Source organism: Melanerpes formicivorus, unplaced genomic scaffold, assembly GCF_026170545.1.
Source record: "Melanerpes formicivorus ecotype bairdi unplaced genomic scaffold, bMelFor1.0.p_v2 SCAF_10, whole genome shotgun sequence".
In the NCBI taxonomy this organism is placed as follows: domain Eukaryota; kingdom Metazoa; phylum Chordata; class Aves; order Piciformes; family Picidae; genus Melanerpes; species Melanerpes formicivorus.
This window is the reverse complement of record NW_027142362.1, coordinates 20,366,092-20,388,984: the sequence shown is the minus strand read 5'-3', so window position 1 is coordinate 20,388,984 and position 22,893 is coordinate 20,366,092. Positions and strand designations below refer to the sequence as shown.

The 22,893-nt window shown below is 42.4% G+C and overlaps 1 protein-coding gene across 3 annotated transcripts in view; it reads right to left on the bottom strand.

The window, feature by feature from the left end:
• TMEM266 (transmembrane protein 266) overlaps nt 1-22,893 on the bottom strand; it is an 85,485-nt gene that overhangs the window by 16,159 nt on the left and 46,433 nt on the right. For all 3 annotated transcript variants that reach the window (XM_068144119.1, XM_068144117.1, XM_068144118.1), the window contains 3 exons: nt 14,090-14,146; nt 11,597-11,735; nt 9,980-10,095 (listed from right to left, as the gene is read on the bottom strand). In XM_068144119.1, coding sequence (XP_068000220.1) covers nt 9,980-10,095; nt 11,597-11,735; nt 14,090-14,146 — 312 coding nt within the window. The remainder of the gene's footprint in view (nt 1-9,979; nt 10,096-11,596; nt 11,736-14,089; nt 14,147-22,893) is intronic.

Here is a 22,893-nt window from a genome sequence, read left to right as displayed (position 1 = left end):
TTGGAAACTGGCATGCAGGCTAAAGGAATCTGGTTCTATCTCTTGCTTCTCAGATGCTGACTCCAAACTGCTTTGCTGTCAGCTATTGGAATCTGCCAGCAGACCTGGGTAGCTCCACTGTGGTTCACAAACCCCAGGCACCCTGCAGAGCACCAGCAGTTCCTCCACGCTGTGTAAACAACCAAAGGGGAAACAAGACAGAGTTTCTGCAGATTTCAGAAAGAAAAAAAGAAGAAAGAATAAGAGATTCCACATCTGGAGACTATCTGCTTTCCAGAGCATAAGGGAAGGAACTACAATAGCTGGAAGGCCCACTCAAAGACTCAAATCTTGAGTAAAAGGGCAGATTAAGTTTTCCCGATCACAATCAAACTACCTAATACCACGACCTAACAAAACATGTAGCTTTTTCTCTGTCTTGAAATCAGTGGACAGAGGTTTGGCATCTGCAGACAGCTGGCTCCAAGAGATGCTCACTGATTTTAACCAGAGGTCCTCTGGCAGTGGCAGTCAGAGAGGAGCAAGATAGCATCAGCAAATGTCAACATAGAGCCCTACTCGAGTGAAATGCTTTTCCTTCAATGAAACCCTCACAGCTGATCCCAGAGAGTGGGATTTGTGTTCACTAGGTAGGATGATGTAGTACCAACACTTCTCCCAGCCATTCCTAGGCCTCCTGAGGCTTATGGTGCCCATGGCACACCAATGTGTCGTGTGCCAAGACATGACTGTCTAGAGTTCAACTTCACAGCACAAAGAGTTTCAGATTTTATCCTTGACTTGGGGAAAAATAAATAAATCCCCAAACCTCTTACATTTCACCTTGAAAGGGAGAAAGATATTCTGTCAGAAACTCCTTTGGTTTAAAGAAATGCACTCAAGCACAATAGGAAAAAATAAATCTCAAAATTGTAAAAAAAAAAAAGTTACCTGACCATATCTACTTGCCTAACTCAAACTAAAAGGCAGTAATAATAAGGCATCATTACTGGCTTTTTTTTTTACATTTCATCCTTCAACAACATTCAGAAAAATAACTGTTTCCACTAAAATGCTCAGTTCTGGCCTAGAGGCAGGATGTGATTTATTTGTTCATGGAAGAGAAAAGGGATGGCAGCATTTCATAACACAAATAGACAGAACTATCTAAATGTCAGCTTAGCAATGACACCCAATTAACCAGCATCAGCATTTACAAAGATTGGGTGAACTTTGTAATAATCAAAGATTGAGGGGAACCACTGCATATCACAGATGTGGAAAAGGAAGCACATTAGGTGATCTTTCTTGCCACAGTGAACCTACAGAAAAAAAAGAAGGGAAGAGACCAGTCTTTCTGATGCCCACTTATATCTTCCAAGTGATAAAGTGTTTCCAAATATCTACAGATTATTGTCAATCTTTAGAATTTCCCAGTCACCATCCAGTTTTTAATAGATGAGCTCATACATTTTATCAATACAGCTTTGCCAACAAGCTATGAACCACTCAGCCTGGCATGCTGGACCGAGAAGCAGTCTGCAGCCTTTGCTGAGATCACCATGTTGGACACTTTGCCCAAACAACTCTTTCCTTCCTATTTATACGGGGGTAAATTCCCACCTTGGTGGAATCCCAACCACACAGATAGTATGAGAAACAAATCCACAGAGAAAGTAACTCCCACGATTATTCCGGTGAACGCCAGCGCTTCCAGTGATGTCAAAAGCAGAAGGGGCTTTGCTGCCATCTGACGTTTGAAAGACAGAAAGACACGCTTGTTCCTACAGCGGCAGGGGCAGCACCTGCTTAGGAGACCACACAAACGATACACTCTAGCAAAAACTGAAACCTACACGATATCTTGGCTCGTGCAGCACTTTCCTCATCTCCTGCCTGAGGGTGAGAAGTGGATGGAGGACTGAAAACTTTTAAAGTGTTGTGTGAACCCTTTTATTCCTAGGTGCAAACACAATTCACATGCTTATTTTCAAGCCTTAACACTGAGCTAGTTCAGCTGGTCTAAAATCCAGAACTGAACATGAAGCTGTCAAGAGCAGATATGAGGATCAAATTCCTAGGCACAGCAGCACAGAGCACTGGACTTCAACATCACGTGTAAGGTGAATAATAGAACACAAAGACATTCAGAAAGACAACAGCAGAAACGGATGCTGCCTACAAAACCAAGCAGCTGCAGCTGGTTAGCACAGCCTCTTCCCTTCTGCTTTACCATGACCTCAGATGATCAACTTCTAGGTCCCATTCATGTTTGTCCTGAAGTGTACATAGTCATTAAAGCAGTGGAAAACTAGAATTCAGTACTGTTGTGTGTGCAACTGTCATTTTATTGGCAGAGAAGAGAGAATTCATTGTATAGTGGTGTTTGTCTCACTGCCACATTCACTGTCACTGACAGAGATGCAGACCGTAACTCTGTTACAGACACAGACCATAAGACAGAGACAAAACCCAACCCAATATTCTGCTTCCAAATGCAAACTCAAACTCTCTAAATTTCTAGCATGTTCAGAAGGAGTGGGATGGGGAAAACCCTACCATTTATCATTTTATTAATTTAAGAAAATTTAAGGACATTCAATAAAATACCTGGGAAAAGGTAGATAAGAATCATACTTTTGCTCACAAAAGGCATTCATCTACTCAGGAGACCAATTCAATATTAAATGCTTTCAATTGTTACTTAAAAATTATCCCAAGGTATTGTAAAGACTGGGATACAGTTTAAGCCACTAAAAGCAATGCACTAAAAAAACCCAACTGAGTTTTAAGACAAGTGGGTGTTTCTTACAGGCATAACTCAATGAGAGACTGCATGTGCAAATGATGTTGTAGGTGCTTCTATCAACTGAATGTCACATAGAAGAGTGACCCTGGACAGTTCTAATGTGTAAAAGAGCTAATGAGATTGCTCCTCCTGCATCTCATGCAGTCCAAGGCAGGTTAAGCAAATCATGAAAAACTATAAAATAGACCAGTCTTTTCCAGTAAAAAATCTAGGCCAAATTACACACATGAAATTTCTATTTGCAGCAGGAGCTGATGTAGTTCTCTGGACGTTGACCTGGGCCTCTCTAATATGGAGTACTGTGGGAAAGTGGGACTGAGAAAAATCATGCCTCATGTTTTAAGGTACACCATCCCTCCCTTCAGCCTGTAAGGAATGATGCATATTATGCACATCCTGAGGGGAAAAAGAGGCATGTAAACTTATGTAAATGCTTTGATTTGTTTAAATTAAGACTTACTCATAGGTATCAGCTCTGTGTTAAGAACCCTGCAAATCCCACAGAAAGCCAGTGGGTAGACAATGCTGTTGTGTGGAAGCTAACTTGGTTTACCTTAGTTTCCTTGATCACAACATCTTCTGACTTCAAGATTAATTATAAACCGAGCACTGGTTCACTTCAGACTGCTACTGACATCATTTAGTAGGACACTTACGATATTCATTCTCTTTGATTACACATCCTTTGGTAGCTTCTGCTGTGTTCCTTTAAGTTCCTAGCACTTTGCAATGGAAAAAGATGTACTTTAAAACATCATAGAATTACAGCATCAAGTAGGTTGAAAGGGTCCTGTGAGGATCATCTAGTCCAAAATCCTGCTTAAAGCAAGCACAAACCTAGCAATATTTTGGCTGAAAACAAAACAGGAAGAACTCTGGGACACACCTGTGTACTTCCTCACTTGAAGAACACATTAGGTGATTATTTATAAGCAGGTAAAACAACAAGAGAATCCATCTCAGTTTACATGCCTGGTTTTACAAATCCTACCACCCATTGTCTGATACTTTACAACATGCATGTCAGATCCAGAAAGGGGACTTAGCAGTGAATCATATAGTACTTTCCTTTAATGGTTTAGCAACAGAGTATGACTGACAATTTCAGAGAGATCAATGAACATTTTAGCCAGAAGCTTACTGGTATCTAATGCAGGAGCAATTACTCTGCTCAGTTCTATTAGTGCTGTCTGTACCAAATGCCCTGCCCTAAAACTCATCTGTCACTGGGATACAATCCAATGTTTATTTCCATTAGTTTAGCCATTGTTGGCAACAATAAAAATCAGGAGACAGTTGCAAACTAATGATTTACGGGCAGAATGAAACACAAGATGACCTTGGCTGCCTTCCACTTACCAAGAAAATGACTGGTAGTTAGAAATAAATTAAAATGATTGCAAAAGGATAACATAAGTTATTTCTCCAATAGGTAATTTTACCAGCTAAATAGCCCTGTCATTAAACTAGCAGCTGTTGTGCAAATTATATTCCAAGATAAAAGAGAAATTAGGACTTCCATAGTTGTTACAGCTCCGAGAATGATAAAACCCCAATTCTATAGGAGCTGACAGAAAAGGAGTTCTTATGATATGGCTGAATACTTACTTAGTCTTGGCTAGATGGTACTGAGCTGAATGGCACTTATGGAAGTTAAGCAGAAATGAAGTTCCTTTGCAGGTGATTCCAGAGGAAAAAAGGCAACCTTCCCTGACTGGAATTTAACATTGTTAAAGAAACTTTGTTTTGTAGTTAAGTTACTCTGATAAAACAACACCATCAGCAATATGCCCTGCCCATATTTTTGATAGTAACTGCAGTGAGACTTTTTTACCTATGCCCATTTTTAGAAATCCCTGCACCTGTGTGGTTCACGTTTCTCATGTTTTGGGAGGTCCTGTACAGCCATTTCAGTATTTTCTACCTTGACTACCCCCATGCTCCATTCCCATTTAGTGACTTCTTTCTTGGCCAATGGAGAATAAATAAAACAATAAACTATCCAAACAGTTTCAGTGGGTACAACAGAGGGCAAAGCAGTGGTCCATGCAGCTACAGTTTATAAAATAGATTCTGGTTTTCAGATGTATGGTTAGCCAAAAATCAACATCTGGAAAGAGTTTTCATGTTTACAGAAGTATGTCTCCAGTGTCATTCAGGAATGGAAATGTACTTTACAGTTGTGATACTCTATAACTGGCCAAGAAAATACTCGATTGACACAAGAAACAGAATTCAAAAAGCAAGATGACAGAAGGCTGCTTCCTGCTTTTTTTTTTGTAAAGCAGGAACTCCATTTCTGCCTATCAAGTGCTAAGCATGAGCCTCAAAACAGGAAGGCACAGGACCTCTCAGAGAAGTGGCCATTGATTATTTTCGTTTAAATCCTGAACAAAACAGGGTAATTTTTTTTTCTCCCCAATTCCTCTTCAGAAATCATGAACATTTTCATTTTGTCTAGAAACCTTCAAAATTGTTTCATCTGCAGAAGATACCAGGCCTTGAGAAATTCAATCCCAACTGCCTGAGAAGTGGCGAAACTGTAAGAACCTGAACACAGGATCTCAGAAAAGCAAAATCTTTCTAATAGGAAAAATTTCAGCACTATCTCCATTTATTAAATAAATGCAAAGCATCAGTGCGGTCACAAAGACACAGCCTCAGGATAAAGCAGTATCTACATCTACTGCTGGAACATAGGCAGTTATGGTGGCTTGCTTTCTTTTTACTTGGGTTGGCACTGGTGAGCCCCAGCACGTACATGAGGCAGCAGGTGCTGCTCCCAGCTATCCCATCTGCCTGCTCGAGGTGGCACCACACAGACAAGGCAAACTGCAATTCTTCTCTACCACTGCTCCAGATTTAAGAGCAGCCAAACTACTGTAGGCAAACCTTCACTCAAAACTGTAGACATGCAACAGGTATAACTCCATGAGTGAGCAATCCTTTAAAATGCTCAGGAAAGATGATCCAATGAAAAAGCAAAAACCTAGCAGAATTTTAGATATTAAATACCATTAGGAGACATTTCCCCAACCAGATACTATACACAATGTTAATGTGAATATTATACTGCTGACAACTTACTCTTGACTGAAATATGAAGCTAATAATTTACAAAGGCAGGATGCAGTACTTGTGTCAATGTCTTATGTTGCTAACTGTAGCAAATTAGTACATTTACCTCTTATTATACAGCTGAGACACTTGCTCAGGGCAAGTCAGGGCAGTAAAATAAGAGAGATTATTATGCTGCCATTTTTCTATAGTCCATATTTTCCATAGCTGAGAACCTGTTTTCAGAAGATTTACTCATCTAAGAATATAGTATTTCTCTGATTGATTTACAGCTATGCTGTAACCCTCAGAAGCTCAAAATGGGGCTACTCCACTCGGATATTTTGCTAGCCAAGCCCACAGAGCACTACTTGGATCAGAATGGAGAGCAACGCGTGCTGCTCCTGAACTCACTTGGGATAACAAGCCCACCTTTACTCAAAGACTATGAAATAGTAACACCAAACATTGTTTAGAGATTTGTGTTATCTGCTTTCATAATATAGTTCCTAAAAATTAATGTTTTCAAATTTATGACTGTCAAGAACTCTAGCCTAATGGTCTGACAGACAAAATACTGCAGCAGGACTCAAGAAATCACTGATCTGCCTGCTGTGTTTGGTGGTCAAAGGATAATTTCTCCCCTGTAAAATCAGGCATACACCATTTCTCTGTTCATTTCACAACCATGACAGAACCCTGACACTTAGTGTCACTGCATAAAGCTATCATGAAGAGGATTCCAGTTTTGCAGATACTGAAGATAGTCAAGTTGGAAGCAACTAATTGTTAGCAAAGCTCAAAATATTTGTTCTTGTTAATATAAGAGACTTTCAAAAAACATATTATGAAATGACACACTGTCAACAGGCCTTCCAAATTCATGACACAGACAAGACAGCCTAACACCACCAAGAGTTCACTGTAGAATCCTAGGAGACCCAGAACTAAATTACAAAACCACTTGGGGACCTAAATATTGATAGTTTCACAAGTATTTGGTGTTCCTTGGTAAAAGACTAACACCTAAATCTGCACCTTTCAGGCAGTTGGTCTGTTATGGTCTTTCTGTTGCTCAGGTCCTTCAACTTCTTGACTGATTTGAGCCATTCAGAGTTACGGATCTCTTAATTTTGTATTTGAAAAGCACCTGCCAGGAAGTGGTGAGTAGTAGCTGAAGCTAGAAACCTCCATGATTTGGACACCTTATAGTTACCCTTACAACTGAAAAAAGAAGTTACTTGGGGGATCACTCTATCATGGTCACCTGACTGTTTGCTTAGCCTGGGCCTCAACATACATTCTCAGTTTCCACTATAAAGCAGGCTATTCAAGAACTCATTTGCATGAGCCAAACTGCAAAAACTCCTGAATCATTGTCCAAAAACTGGCTTTACACTTTTTGCATGCTGTTTTATTTATTTGAGATATTTTAAGCTTCATGATTCCTCACCTCACAACTGAATCACCTTTGTGGGTCTGGGAAGAGTCTTAAATCTTGACTTTCTTCCAGGAACTATAAGCTTCTATTACAAGATTTTGAGTCTGCCAAAAGAACCTCTGACTGATCTAAAGGGAAGTTGCCTTCTGCATTTAAAGCAGGGAGATTCATTAGCTTTCAACTGCATATTCTTTACCCAGGAATATAGCCTTAATCCAGCTGCAGTCTCCAACAACAGCAATGGCTTCTGCATGTTTTTATTACTATGTCAAGCTATCTGAACTCAATCAATAAATTACCTACTGGAAGCATTCTTTTTCTATCCTGACATTTATTTTCCTCACCTTAAAAACACATGCACAACAAGACCACTGTTGCTTGACAAATGGCAGGCTGACAACATCCTGGCTGCAACTAATCACAGAATCAACCATGCTGGAAGAGACCTCAAGATCATCAAGTCCAACCAATCACCCAACCCTATCTAACCAACTAAACCATGGCACTAAGTGCCTCATCCAGTCGTAAACACCTCCAGGGATGTTGACCCCACCTCCCTGGGCAGACCATTCCAATGGTCAATCACTCCTTCTGTGAAGAATTTTTTTCTAAGATTGACCCTAAACTTCCCCTTGCACAGCTTGAGACTGTGTCCTCTTGTTCTGGTGCTGGTTGCCTGGGAGAAGAGACCAACCCCCACCTGGCTACAACCTCCCTTCAAGTAGTTGTAGACAGCAATAAGGTCTCCTCTGAGCTTCTTCTTCTCCAGGTAAAACAAACTCACTTCCCTCAGCCTCTCCTCATAGGGCTTGTGCTCCAAACCCCTCACCAGCTTTGTTGCCCTTCTCTGGACATGTTCCAGCAAGTCAACATCTTTCTTGAATTGAGGGGCCCAGAACTGGACACAGTACTCAAGGTGTGGCCTAACCAGTGCTGAGTACAGGGGCAGAATAACTTCCCTGCTCCTGCTGGCAACACTATTCCTGATACAGTCCAGGATGCCATTGGCATTCTTGGCCACCTGGGCACACTGCTGGCTCGTGTTCAGCTGCTGTCAACAAGTACCCTCAGGTCCCTTTCTGCCTGACCGCTGTCCAGCCACTCTGTCCCCAGACTGTAGTGTTGCATGGGGTTGTTGTGGCCAGTGTGTATGACCCAGCACTTAGATGTGTTGAATCTCATGCCATTGGACTCTGCCCATCTGTCCAGCCTGGCAAAGTCCCTCTGCAGAGCTCTCCTACCCTCTGACAGATTGACACCTGCTCCCAGCTTGGGAGCAAGTTTTCTTATGATGGACTCAATCCCCTCATCCAGATCATTAATAAAGATATTAAACAGGACAGGGCCTAGCACTGATCCCTGGGGGACACCACTAGTGACTGGCTGCCAGCTGGATGTGGCACCATTCACCACCACTTTCTGGGCTCAGCCCTCTAGCCAGTTCCTAACCCACCAGAGTGCTGCTGTCCAAGCCAGGGGCTGACAGCTTGGGCAGGAGTTTGCCATGGGGGATGGTGTCAAAGGCCTTGCTGAAATCCAGATAGACTACCTGCCCTTCCTAAATCCATACTGGCTGGGCCTGATCCCTTGGCCATCCTTAGTTGTTGTGTGATTGCACTCAAGATGACCTGTTCCATAATCCTATCTGGCACTGAGGTGAGGCTGACAGGCCTGTAATTCCCTGACTCCTCCTTCCAGCCCTTCTTGTGGATGGGTATCACGTTGGCCAGCTTCCAGTCATCTTGGACCTCTCCATTGAGCCAGGACTGTTGAAAAAACATGGAGAGTGGCTTGGCAAGCTCATCTGCCAGTTCTCTCATTACCCTAGGATGGATCCCATCTGGTCCCATAGACTTGTGGAGATCCAAGTGGCTCAACAGGTCTCTAACTTCTTTCTCCTGGATTGCAGGGGGGCTGTACTGCTCCCTGACTCCGTCTGCCAGCTCAGGAGGCCAGCTGTCCTGATGACAACCTATCCTACTACTGAAAATTGAGGCAAAGAAGGTGTTAAGTACCTCTGCCTTTTCCTTATCTCTTATTATTATATTCCCTTCCATGTCCACTGAGGAGTGGAGGTTGTTCTTGCCCCTCCTTTTGCCATTAATGTATTTATAACAACATCTTTTACTGTCCTTCTAAATGGGCTTTTGCCCCTCTAATTTTTTTCCTACATGACCTAGAAACGTCCTTAAACATTTCCTGGGTTACCCCCCCTTTTTTCCAAAGATGATACACCCTCTTTTTTCCCCTTAATTCCTTCAGAATTTCATTGCCCTTCCATGCTGCTGTCTACCCCTGTGGCTCATCTTGCAGCACATTGGGACAGCCCATTCTTGAGCCTTTAAGATTTCTTTCTTGAAGTAGGTCCAGCTTTCCCAGACCCCTTTGGTTTTAAGGACTGTTTCCCAAGGCACTTTCCAAGTTAGTTCCTTAAATAAGCCAAAGTCTGCCCTGCAGAAGTCCAGAGAGGATGTCTGTTGATGCCCCTCTTAGTTTGAAAACTCAATTATTTCATGGTCACTGGTCTCCAGGCAGCCTCCAACCACCACTTCCTGAGACCTGTCACCTTTTGACACTTCTAGTAACACTAGTTACTAGAAGTAACACTTCTCATACCTTAGCTTGCAAACTACATGAGCTGTTTGATTTGCCATGACAAGCTCCATGTAAATGAAGACGTAACTGAACTTTACCCCTTGTTCTTGGCAGATCTGGGTTAGTCTTTCCAGCTGCTCATCTTGAATAACCTTTGCCTTCTCATATTGCTGAATCATCATCTCCATCTCCACTTTCACTGGAAGGACATATGCTGGAAAACACAAATAAGCACTTAAAAGTAACCCAACTGTGACTTGTTGGGGTTTGGTTTGTTTGTTTTTTTCTCAGAGGGAATACCTTTACAGAACTTCACAGGCCAAAGAATGTCACCCCTTTCACTTGCATCTAGAGAATTAGAGGACAAATAGCACCAGAATATTTTTTCTGGGGAAGAATTTCTAACATGTGAAATGCAGCTCATCAGCAGGGTCTAGATCTAGTTTGGTCAGCAATCCATTTGGCTGTCTGAGCTGAAATGCATCCTGCATACTCCTCCCAGCTTCTGCTGCACTAGCACAGATCTTTTCCAGTGTTTACCACGTATCTCCTGAATTGCTGGGTAGAATGATTTTCCATCCAGAGTCAGGCCTTTACTCTCTAAACCTGAAAAGCATGGCTCCCCAATGAAAATAACTACTTCAGAGCCCCAAGGATTTAATGACTAGACTTTGTGGTATGAAATAAACCTTAGTAGAAATAGCAGAATATAAAGGAGATTTTAAAAAACAATCTTCTACTGCTTTTAAAGCTACAGCCCAGTTTTCAACAGAGTCCTCTGAACACCTGTGGACATTCTGCTCCTGTCGTAACTACAGCAAACTCAGACTTACCAGCAAAGATGTTCAATGCAATTCTTGATATTTTCTGAAGCTACAAAACACCCTAAATGTTTGTTGTACACTTCAGAGAGCTATGACCTTTCCTCAGCTATTGAGGAATATAGTTTCCTGGGCATCTAAAGCCAGAATAACAACTTGACCCTGATGTTCCACACATGACCAAAGTGATTCTCTATTTACTCCTTTTCCACCTTTTTTCACTATAACCTGAAATGCCTGAAACTGCTGAACACAAGGTAGCCTACATTAAAGACCTTGCTTCCAGGCACAGTCACTGGTTCTGCTCTCTGCAGCTTTTACTTTCTGGGGTTTTCTTATTTCCCCTGATGCTTCCCCACAGAGGTCTGTGCAAAACAATACCAACATAGTGTTTCATTACGATGCTGTACAGGACTGCAGAGAGCACCTTCAGCATGGAACTCCACAGTAAGAAAGTGCCGGAATCCAACACAGAAATTGTATTACAGGTAAAAACTTGGAAAAAGAAAGCCCCAGGACAGAGGTAGCTGTATGAAAATGGGGACAGTGCAGCAAATAAGGAAAGCAGATTGAAAGCAATTATTTTGCAAAGTATGACACCTGAAGGCAAGAGATAGGAAGCAGGTCAGGGCACTTACTGTACTAGATAAGGGATGTGAAGGTGCCTAACAGAAAAACAAACCCACCAATTACAAGGGCTTGTAGGGAACTGAAGATACAGCCATGAACCTGAGTCCTACTCTCCTCCAGAGGAACTGTAACTCTCCTATATTCAGCTCTTCTGAAATGTAAGAGGGAGAACAACAGAAACAGTGGTGCCAAGCAATCTTTTACAATCTCTTTTTTCCCAGCTTGCCAGGTTTCTTGGGAGTCACAAATTGAATCAACACTCACCATCAATGATCCTCTTCACCCTCCATATTCGTAGTGTGATAATAAGGCTGATAGCATCCCATGGGCTGCTGGGGCCATTAGCCACTGTTGAGGCCACCATTGGTGCCAAGGACAAGATTATGACAGCACCATCAAACACCTAGAGAAAAATCAGGTTTTTCAAACTCATCCTAAAGATCATAACCTTGCCATTTCTGCTTGGGGTCTTGAAGGGCTCTCACTGTGCCCAAAAGATGAGAGCTGGCCAAGCCACAGAAAGGCTTCATTCTTTTTAAAGGTAGTACAATAGAATTCTGTAGTGCATTTTATGAGGTGAGGAGATATAAACTGTGGTAGGAAGGCAGGGAGAGAGGCAGGTATTTGTCAATAGTGACCAAAATCCCCAAGCAGAAGTGGTAGCTTAAATACTACTACAGCCAAAGACTTTTATTAATTACTTGCCACATGGCATAACATCATCCCAAAACCCAACACAGTTCCCATCCAAAGAGCTCACTGTATAAATGAAGAGATGAAAGGGAAAAATAGAAAAAGATGGAACAAAGAGACTTAATGGCAGTAAGTAATACCAATCCACTCCAAATCAGAAAGCATTGTGTTTAGGCTCAATAACAAGGATCTCTGAATCAATCATTTGGTGATACAGGTGGTTTTTTTTTTTTGGTTGTTATTTCTTATTTGTTGTTTGGGTTTGTTTTTTTAGCAAAACAAGTTGGGAATTTATTACAAAAGTATGCAAGCCTCCAGACACACTTGAACTCCAAGAAAACCCAGAATTTCTGCTGGTGCATTCAGTACAGTACTGGTTTATCAGACCATATCAAGAAACAACTTTCAATTACCTCCTGATTTCTGCTCAGACTGGGATTATGTGTGCATCTCCTTACCTGCCTCTGCAACAGTATGCACATTCTACTTCATTTTTAATTCAAGGTAATCAAAGTAAATTAAAATAAATCCACAATAAAATCAGTAGTTTTGCCAAACCAGTATTTTCTACCAGAAGACTGCACACACTTTTTCAATCAGTTCTAATTTCAGCTTGTTTACAGGAATGGGGTTACACAAGTCACATGACAAGTTTTTACTCATTGCTCATTATCTCAGGGTAGCAGTGTCAACAGTTAGACTAGCACAGTTCTAACAACAAAACAGACTTAAAGGGCAAAACCGCCACAGTCGCTCCCTTAAAATATTTCCAAATACCACATGCTCCTGAGTCTGTCACAGAAAAGGAGCCTGCATCATACAGCTATGTGTACATACATATAATCATTAAAGGGCAACAAAGCTGGTGAGGGGTTTGGAGCACAAGCCCTACAAGGAGCAGCTGAGGAAGCTGGGGTTGTTTAGCCCAGAGAGAAGGAAGCTTAGGGGAGACCTTATTGCCGTCTAGAACTACCTGAAGGGTAGATGTAGCTAGGTGGGGGTTGGTCTCCTCTCCCAGGCAACCTGTGACAGAACAAGAGGACATAGTCTCAAGCTGCACCAGGGGAGGTTTAGGCTGGATCATCATCAGTAAATTTGCAGATGACACCAAGCTGGGAGCAGGTGTTGATCAATTAGAGGCTAGAAGGGCTCTGCAGAGGAATCTTGACTGGCTGGACAGATGGGCAGAATCCAACAGGATGGCATTCAACAAGTCCAAGTGCCAGGTGCTTCACTTTGGCCACAACCACCCCATGCAGTGCTACAGGCTGGGGTCTGAGTGGCTGGAGAGCTGCCAAACAGAAAGGGAACTGGGGGTATTGATTGACATCTGGCTGAACATGAGCCAGCAGTGTGCCCAGGAATGCCAATGGCATCCTGGCCTGGATCAGGAATAGTGTGGCCAGCAGGAGCAGGGAAGTCATTGTGCCCCTGTACTCAGCACTGGTTAGGCCACACCTTGAGTACTGTGTCCAGTTCTGGGCCCCTCATTTTAAAGAAGGACATTGAGACACTTGAATGTGTCCAGAGAAGGGCAATGAGGCTGGTGAGAGGCCTCGAGGACAAGCTCTACGAGGAGAGGCTGAGGGAGCTGGGATTGGTTAGCCTGGAGAAGAGGAGGCTCAGGGGAGACTTTATTGCTGTCTACAACTACCTGAAGGGAGGTTGTAGCCAGTAGGGGGTTGGTCTCTTCTCCCAGGCAACCAGCACCAGAATGAGAGGACACAGTCTCAAGCTGTGCCAGGGGAAGCTTAGACTCGAGGTGAGGAGAAAGTTCTTCACTGAGAGAGTTGTTAGCCATTGGAATGGGCTGCCCAGGGAGGTAGTGGAGTCACCATCACTGAAAGTGTTTAAAGAGACTGGATGAGGCACTTAGTGCCTTGGTTTAGTTGATTAGGTGGTGTTGGGTGATAGGTTGGACTTGATGATCTTGGTTAATTCTGTACTCTGTGTACATTTATTTGAGTGAAAAGATACTGTATTCCATCACGTCTATCACAAAGCAGCTCATAATTTCTTGCTGTGCCTGCCTGGAAAAAGAGCAGGTAAAGTAAGAGTGCTTACCTCTATTTTGTTTTCAATGTAATCCCATATGCCAAGGACCACAATCCTCAAAATAGTCTAGTAAAATAGGTTAGGAGGGAAAAAAAATATGATGAGTGTTATTGTAATTTCAGACAAACATTCAGAGCTTTACCTACTCAGGGGATCATTTTTTGTCTTATTTAAGCATTATGCACCACTCCTGACTAATAACGAAGATCCAGAAATAGCTACACCTCAGCATTTTAAAAGCAGGTAGTGTTTTCTAGCCTCTGACTCAATGAAACTTTCAACAAACAAGTTCAAGTTCATGTGTTCAGTGCATGGTCCTGAACTTTTACTTCCAGACCTGTGGGATTTAATTATAAAACCTCTCTCTCCAACCCCACTGACTCAAGCCTTTACAAATGCACTGTGAGCCCTCCCTCAGCTGCAATGTGGGAAGATTCCAATTTCTTCTCATCTTTTACGTGTCAGTGCTTACTATTTTCTACAAAAAGAAATGAGGCACTGCCCCCTCCTGATGCCTGAAAATACTGACATTTCATCCATCTGAAGAGCAACAGCTCGTATTCTCCCCCTCTGGAGTACAGGGCTGCTGTCTTATAAAATCCCAGAAAGTTACAGAATAAGGGAGAAAAATATCTCAGTAATCCTCCTCTATGAAGCAAACCAGCTGTAAGTAGCATCAGTTGCTAGAAAAGAGAAATCAAGAACAAGCGTGGAATGAACCAATGGTGAATTCCTATTAAAAAAATTCAGTGGCATCTTTCCTAATTTTTAAGCCAGCTTTCAAAAGACACAATTAAAGAAACCCCAAACCAATCAACTAATGATTGAAGGTGAATTCACATATAAGCATAAGCAGTAGTAATGTTTTCTGCCAATAGCAACGCCACAGTCACGTTTTGATGCATGCTACAGACAAGAGGGTCTAACTGCAGCTCAAAATCAAGATGCAGATCAAAATGCTACTCTCTCCATTAAAGAAGGGCACCAGTGACAGAGAGCTGGGCGTGTCTGAGGGCTGACCATGCTAGGAACTGTGCAGAAAAAACAGTAACTGTAATGAGCAGATGCATCTCCTCTGCATTACAAATGCAAACATATTAAAGCCTAACCAACTCTGAATTCATACCCAATATACCAGCACCAGCTGCAGAACAACACTGAGTATTTTAGTACTGCTCCTATGCATATTTTTGCCAAAGCCTATGAGCCCAACTACCTCACTTAACACAGAATGACAGCCGAGTAATACCTTGGCAGTCCAAACCTGGACAACAGCACTTAATACTGTTTTGCAAAGGGAGAGTTCTGATATGGGAGAGATGGCGCTTTCAGAGCCCAGCCTTATACTAACAGTGAGAAGGAAAGTGACCCAGCCAAGGCTACTGAGAAATGGCCTATGCAAAGCATGGGCAAGGTCTGGCTGAGAAGGGGAGTCACTAGCCAGAAGACAAAATGTAAAGCTGTTTTCCCCCTACAAAAATGTTTAAGACTCTACTTAGCCACCAAGAACTGCTAATGCTGCTGGTCTGTAGCCTTAAATATGTCATTTTGCATCCAAAGTCTTTCACAAATGCAGCACAAGAATAAGGCTCACAGAAATTTCTTTATTAATCTGTATACCCGAGGTTTGTAGGTGGAGGAAGATTCACGTTAGCAGCTCCTCAAATACATTAATGACTAAAGCATGACGTGAAGTAAAGAGAAAGTCTAAGTACACATGTTGCTGGGCAGCTATGACACCCCTGCAGCCTCGGCTCAGGTCCTGAGCAGAACACTATCACATAAAAGCACCCCAGCTCATCTGTAAGCACCTCCCCTCACTCCCCACTCAGAAGCTGCAGCTTAAGTTCAGCTACACCAGTTAACTTGGGGTCCACCACAGGAAGTTCTATAGGAGATCACCACCAGGAAATGCATGAGGAGATACAGTGGCTTCTTTTAAGCTTGGGATGCCATCCTTCCTACAGCAATTCTGTGGACAGCACAGGGAAACACGGGTTCAGTTTCATCTATGCTTAGGCAGCATTTATAAAATCAATAAGCAACTAACTTGATAGATTTGATGATCTTAGAGGTCTTTCCAACTGTAATGATTCTATTCTATGATTCTAACTAGAGGATGGATGAACACAACACCTTTACAGTAAGTTATGGTGAAAAATCTTTCTTCCTTTGGACAGGTGTGCACAAAAGTATTTTCACTGAAATAATGAAGCATGTATCTGCACAAAGCAAACAGAAACAGTCTCACAAGTCTAAAAATTATTTAACATGGGGCTGTTAAGGGAACATCAGAAAGGATTTTCTTTCTGTATTTTTAATTCCTCATTGCAGCACTTAAATCAGACTGTGCTACTGTCATATTAATGGATTTGAGCAGTTCCAAGGGCTGGAAGCTACCACAAATGTTTTGATTTTTGGTCTGCGGGTGTGAATCAGCACAAGCCAGCAATGACTGGAAGTCCACTTGGCAGACATTTAATGCAGTAATAGTTGTTGATGTTACCTCTAAAAGACAGGTCTCCTCCTCATAAAAAATGCCTTGATGATTACTATCTTTGCTCTCAGCTAGAGCCAATGTACTGTAGGAAGGCAGACTATGAGGGTGACACGAACCCAGCTCCCTGTTTGAGAGATGCACTCTTCAGAACCAAGTGGGCACAACTGAGGGTTAAGTTTCAAAAACATTAGTTCTGTAAGGTAGGTCTTAAAACTATGCATCAGAAATGCTATTCTGAACAAAAACCCCACACCACTACTGAAGCGACAAAAGTCATGCAAGGCTTTTCCTTGGGGATCAAACACTCCAAAAAAGTACCATGAGTGAGCCACAGACCAGGTACATCTGGAGACACAGGTGCCACATACTTACTGCCCACTGCCAGTCTTGACTAGTGACAGCTCCAAATTAGGTTCAGCTTTCTCTACTCTATCTGTATGAAGCATTCACTGCTACTACCATGACTCTTACCCAGAGGAGCTTCAACCAAGCAAACATGGATTTCATTAGGCAGACCTCCCTGGCTCTTCAATATAATAAGCACTTCGACTGAAATGAAAGCATTGGTGCTACTTATAAACAACATTTGACTATTTTTCCTAAGCAATTAAAAATATCATACGAACCATATGATTTCAAACAAATAACTTTCAAACAACTATGTATTATATTTGATAGTGTACTTTTCTCTGCACAGACCTTAAAGAATGACAACCTGTAGCAGAATCTGAAACAAATTAATAATCCAGGAAACTTTCTATGCACTGTACATGGAGCAAGATGAAAAATACATGTGAATTAAAAGAGAATGGTGACTAGAACATCCATCACGGACAAAACAAATGTTAGTTGTGACTCTCTTTGAATTCAACCCATGACATTCTACTAGTTGCAGACACAAGGATCTATAAGAAACAAGGGAAAAGAGAGCAGTGCTGATGTTTCCTAATGCTGTGCAGGTATTTTTCATCACTGCAGCAAATGCACACGCATAGTTTTGCATTACACTCCAGGCATTCTGCATTTTTGGAAACAGATTTGGAAGCAAACACTAAATATCACCATGGAAGGCCACTGCCACCTTGGTTTTTTGTCCTTGAAAAAGGATGTTTTAAAACTTCTTGACTAGAAAGCTTTTAATTAGAAAGTCATTAACATAGATATCTTTAGTTACACTTTTTGTTTTCTGAGAAAAGCCAAATTACTACATAAAAGTCTGTCCACTGCATTAATTAAAAAAAAAAAAATTAGAAAAGACTGAATACGTCTGTTAACTTCTTTAAGTTGGAGTAAATCCAAATAAAAGTCAAATTTTAAACTACTTTTCAGACAGATGTGTAGCTTTGAAGTTGATAGTGCCCCGTGGTGACACAGTTATTTGCACATTAACTATGTTGAGTGAGGTTTAAGAACTGAGGGATTCTGCAGGTTTTATCTGTAATTTTGCAGGGAAACCTGTCCAAGTGCTTTGCTGAGCCAGCCCTGTGAACTCACAATCTGTATGAGCTAGCTCCAGGTCAGAGGACTGTAATGTACATCAGGTAATTTTAAACACTTTTTTGCTTGCACATTTAATATACAACTTACTACTCAGTGGCTCATTGTACCAAATTGGTCTGTAAAGAAATCAAGGCAGCACAGGAGGTGAAGCTGGCCCTTCAAGTTTAGCTAATGGCAAAAGCATTCCTAGATGGTGTAGTGACTGTACCAGAGATAGAATTGAAGGGAGAGGGTGTCTTTAGAAGAGCTATTCCTTCCTTCCATTGCACAAAACTAATCTATCGGTTACACAGGGGGTGTTTACCTGTGGCTTGCATACAAGCTCTAAAGATTATGCTCTGTCTTTTGGATACATCTCATAAGACCAAATATTCATGGCCACTTTTCTGAAAGAACACCTTGTACCCAATCTGTAATTAACAACCTCTCTGGTTTGGGTCACACCAATGAGCCTCAGCTCACTCACAACTTACAAGAATATTCTTTTGCCATCTTCTGGTGTGCCTTCCTCAAGATACTAAATTACCTGCTCCAGCATGCGCTAACCCCAGGTCACCAGAGCACAAAGGAACACGTTAGGATCTTTAACTGAGATGTCCTTCTGTTTCCAGTGCAGAGGCACCCTGCAACAAGTGGTTTCTCTTCAAAGCTCTGGAAGGAAATATTTAACTATTGACCTCCCAGCACAAAACACTCCCTGTGTACCACAGTCTGTAACTGCTGTGGCTCTATTACCACATGTGGTCACATAAAAATAATTGCTGCACAAGCTAGGTGACACTAACAGACATGAGTGCAGTCTGAGCATTTTCACTGCCTACCACCAATATTACTATGACATCACACAGTACCCAAACTCACCTTTGCAAAGACACAGCAATTCTGTTTGTTCATGTGTTCTCATAATATTCACTCTTAGAATATGGAGACAATTTTAAATTGACAGCTCTGGATATATTGGAAAGGGCTTTTCAGGCATGGAAGATGCAGAGTGTAACCATAAGGTAAATGCAGATCCCCTCTGGGCATGATTACACCAGAGCTAATCCTTATCTTTGAAACACACCATGTACAAGGTGCTGGACTGTCACTACAGAGATAAAACCACAGATGAAGTGCTCGTAAAGCACATCACTTAAGTCAGGTATATTCTTGGAAATTAAATGGACAGACTGCCATTTCAGGAAGCTGTCTAGCTAAATTCCTAGACCCCTACAAAACCATTATCTCTGGTAACTACTTTCTTGTGGGGGAAAAAAAAAAGGCGGAATGTACACAGAATGAAATTAAGCATCCAGAGAATCACAGAACCATAGAATTGCTAGGGTTGGAAAGGACACCTCAAGGATCAGCCAGCTCCAAACCCCCTGCCATGGGCAGGGACTCCTCACACTAGATCAGGTTGCTCAGAGCCACATCCAGCCTGGCCTTAAAAACCTTCCACCACCTCCCTGGATAACCTGTTTCAGTGTCTCACCACCCTCCTGGTGAAGAACTTCTTCCTAACATCCAATCTGAATCTACCCATTTCTATTTCTGTTCCATTCCCCGTAGTCCTATCATTACCTGAAAACTTAAAAAGTCCCTCACCAGCTTTCTTCTAGGCCCCCTTGAGATACTCAAAGGCCACAACAAGGTCTCCTCAGAGCCTTCTCTTCTCCAGACTGAACAGCCCTAACTCTCTCAGTCTGTCCTCATAGGAGAGATGCTCCAGCCCTCTGATCATCCTCGTGGCCCTTCTCTGGACACCTTCCAGCACCTCCGGATTCTTCCTGGAATAGAGGCTCCAGAACTGGACACAGTACTCCAGGTGGGGTCCCACCAGAGTGGAGTAGAGGGGGAGAATCACCTCCCTCGACTTGCTGGCTATGCTTCTCTTGATGCAGCCCAGGATGTGACTGGCTTTCTGGGTTGCAAGTGCACACTGCTGGCTCATGTTGAGCTTCTCATCCACCAGCACCCCCTAGGTCCTTTTCTTCAGGGCTGCTTTCAAGCCAGTCACTGCCCAGCCTATATCGGTGCTTGTGATTGCCCTGACCCAGATGCAGGACCTTGCATTTGGTCTTGTTGAACCTTATGAAGTTGGCTTGGGCTCACCCCTCCAGCCTGTTGAGGTCCCTCCGGATGGATCCCTTCCCTCCAGCGTGTCTGCTGCACCACACAGCCTGGCACCATCAGCAAACCTGAGGGTGCACTCAATGCCACTGTCCATGGCACCAACAAAGATGTTGAACAAGACTGGTCCCAGTACTGATCCCTGAGAGACTCCACTTGTCACTGGCCTCCACTTGGACATGGACCCATTGACAGCCACCCTTTGGGTGCAGCCATCAAACCAGTTCTTTATCCACTGAATGATCCATCCATCACCAGCTTGGAAACCAGGATGTCATGCAGGACAGTGTCAAAGGCTTTGCTCAGGTCCAGGTAAATGATGTCAGTTGCTTGGCCTTTGTCTATTAAAGTTGTGACCTTGTCACAGGCCACCAGGTTTGTCAGGCAGGATTTGCCCTCAGTGAAGCTGTGCTGATTGTGCCCAATAACCTCTTTGTTAGTCTTCTGCCTCAGCAGTGCCTCCAGGAGGATCTGCTCCATGATCTTACTGGGCACAGAGATGAGACTGACTGGCCTACAGTTCCCTGGGTCATCCCTCTTTCCCTTTCTGAAAACTGGGGTTATATTTTCCCTTTGCCAGTCAGTGGGAACCTCCCCAGACTGCCATGACTTTTGGAATATAATAGAGTGGTTTAGCAACCTCATCCGCCAGCTCCCTCAGCACCCGTGGGTGTATCTCATTGGAACTTGAACACCTTCAGGTTCTTCAGATGGTCATGAACCTGATCTTCATTCACAATGGGCAGTTCCTTTTTCCAGTCCCTGCCATTATCTTTCATTATTCTGGAAGTGTGGCAGAGGCAAACCTCAGCCTTCTCCATGTCACTTGTCACCAGTTCACCTGTTTCCTTTAGGGGAGGCGTGTGCCCCCTCAGAGTCTTCTTTTTACCATTAAGATACCTGTAGAAATTTTTACTGCTCCCCTTGATCTCCCTGGCTAGATTTAATTCTTTAGCTTTTCTAACCAGGTCTCTTGCTTGGGCAGCTTCCTTATATGCACCCCATTCTACCTGTCTTTTGTTCCACTCCATGTAGAGTTTCTTTTTGTGTGAGAAGCTGCCACAGCTTATGGAAGATTACAGAATTAAGAGAAGATTATCATCCTTCTGCTCAGCTCTTTGAAGCATACAAAAAAAAAAAAAAAAAAAAAAAAAAAAGAAACAAAAGTTGCATTACCAATTTGCTGAATATAAGATTATGAATTTGCTATTAAAAATTCATATGGGAAGGACATTATCTCTTAGTTCTGGCATTTGGGACATCTTCCCTTTTTAACATGACCCTAGGGTTCTGTAGGGTCTTCCTTAGGAGATTTTATTCCTTCCAAGTACTGCTTGTTATTAAGAAGGAGTAAAAAGTCAGACTACTATGAACACTTCCTTTTAACATATAGGATGAGGAAAGTCTTGAGGTTTTATTGCCTCCTAGAAGTGAACATCAAATATGCACTTAAGAACCATAGCTAACAGAACAAATGCTTTATCAGCTAGGACCCCAAACCTGGTCTTCTCATTTTGAGACTCATTTCTTGGATACAGATGAAGAAAATTAGTCACTCTTCCATGATTGCATAACTTGAAGGACATCAGAAGACATGGCTACTCCTAGGGAAACACTCAAGTGCTGAAAGCTAGCAGAATGCCTGAGTGCTTGGCTGACCGAAGCACACACAGAGCAATGCAAACAGCTAATACCAAAGAACTGAGTTCCTGAACACAAACACCCTCACCAGTCTTAGTGGACAAGCAGAACTGAACAAGAGCTGCAGAATCAAATACTTGTGGCAAGTCATAAGACTAAGAAAATACAAGCAGACTCCAATCCACTTACCAAAACACCGTGACACTTCCCATCTTCCTTCTTTCAGCCAACTATTACCAAGGCTGAATTTGCCCTCTTGATAGGGTGTAACCCCGGCATTGCCTTGCTGTTGGTACTGGTGTTTCCCCCCCAGTGTCTTTCTCTTCTCTTCTGTCTTAACATCTGGGTAACATTTGGTGCACAGACAAATCATAGTGATGTATTTAAACAAACACACACAGTCATTGCCACTACTAAATCCTGTTTAAATACTTGGAAAACAGCAAAGGAGCTGATGTGCACTCCATTTGAATAAATATATTTTCATGTTGGAAAGTCACAGACAGTGACAGAATATAAAACTAACACAGTGCAATAAATTCCTTTAAGGCTTGTGGCTATAACACAAGCATAGAGAGAGCATGAAGATGCTGTGAGGAGCTACTTCATTTTCTTGGCAGCTGTTCTGCTGGCAGTTGGCAGCTGCTGGCACCTTTCTCCCTTCATTTTAACAAGCAGAAAGTCAGTGCCTGTTTAACTCTGGCATGACAGGACTGCAATTACTTGCAATGTCTTTGGAGCACTAGTTGTCACATCAGTCATATTTTCCCAAAACATTCCAAATCTGTGCTGAAAGTTTTCTGCTTTTTCACAAGTCTTTTACAACTTTGTATTACGTATTCTCTAAGTTCGAGTCAAGGCCCTTTTGAAGAATTGCATATCCTTACTTACAACTAACGTGAACCAAACAACAGAATAAACTATAAACATCCACACTTCAGACATGGTACTTGCTAAGGAGACAACCCCTTCTGAACACAAGGAACACCAAATTCCTGATTTGAGGAAAAAGACACTGACTGAAGGACTAACCAATCCTCAGCCTTTGCCTGTTATA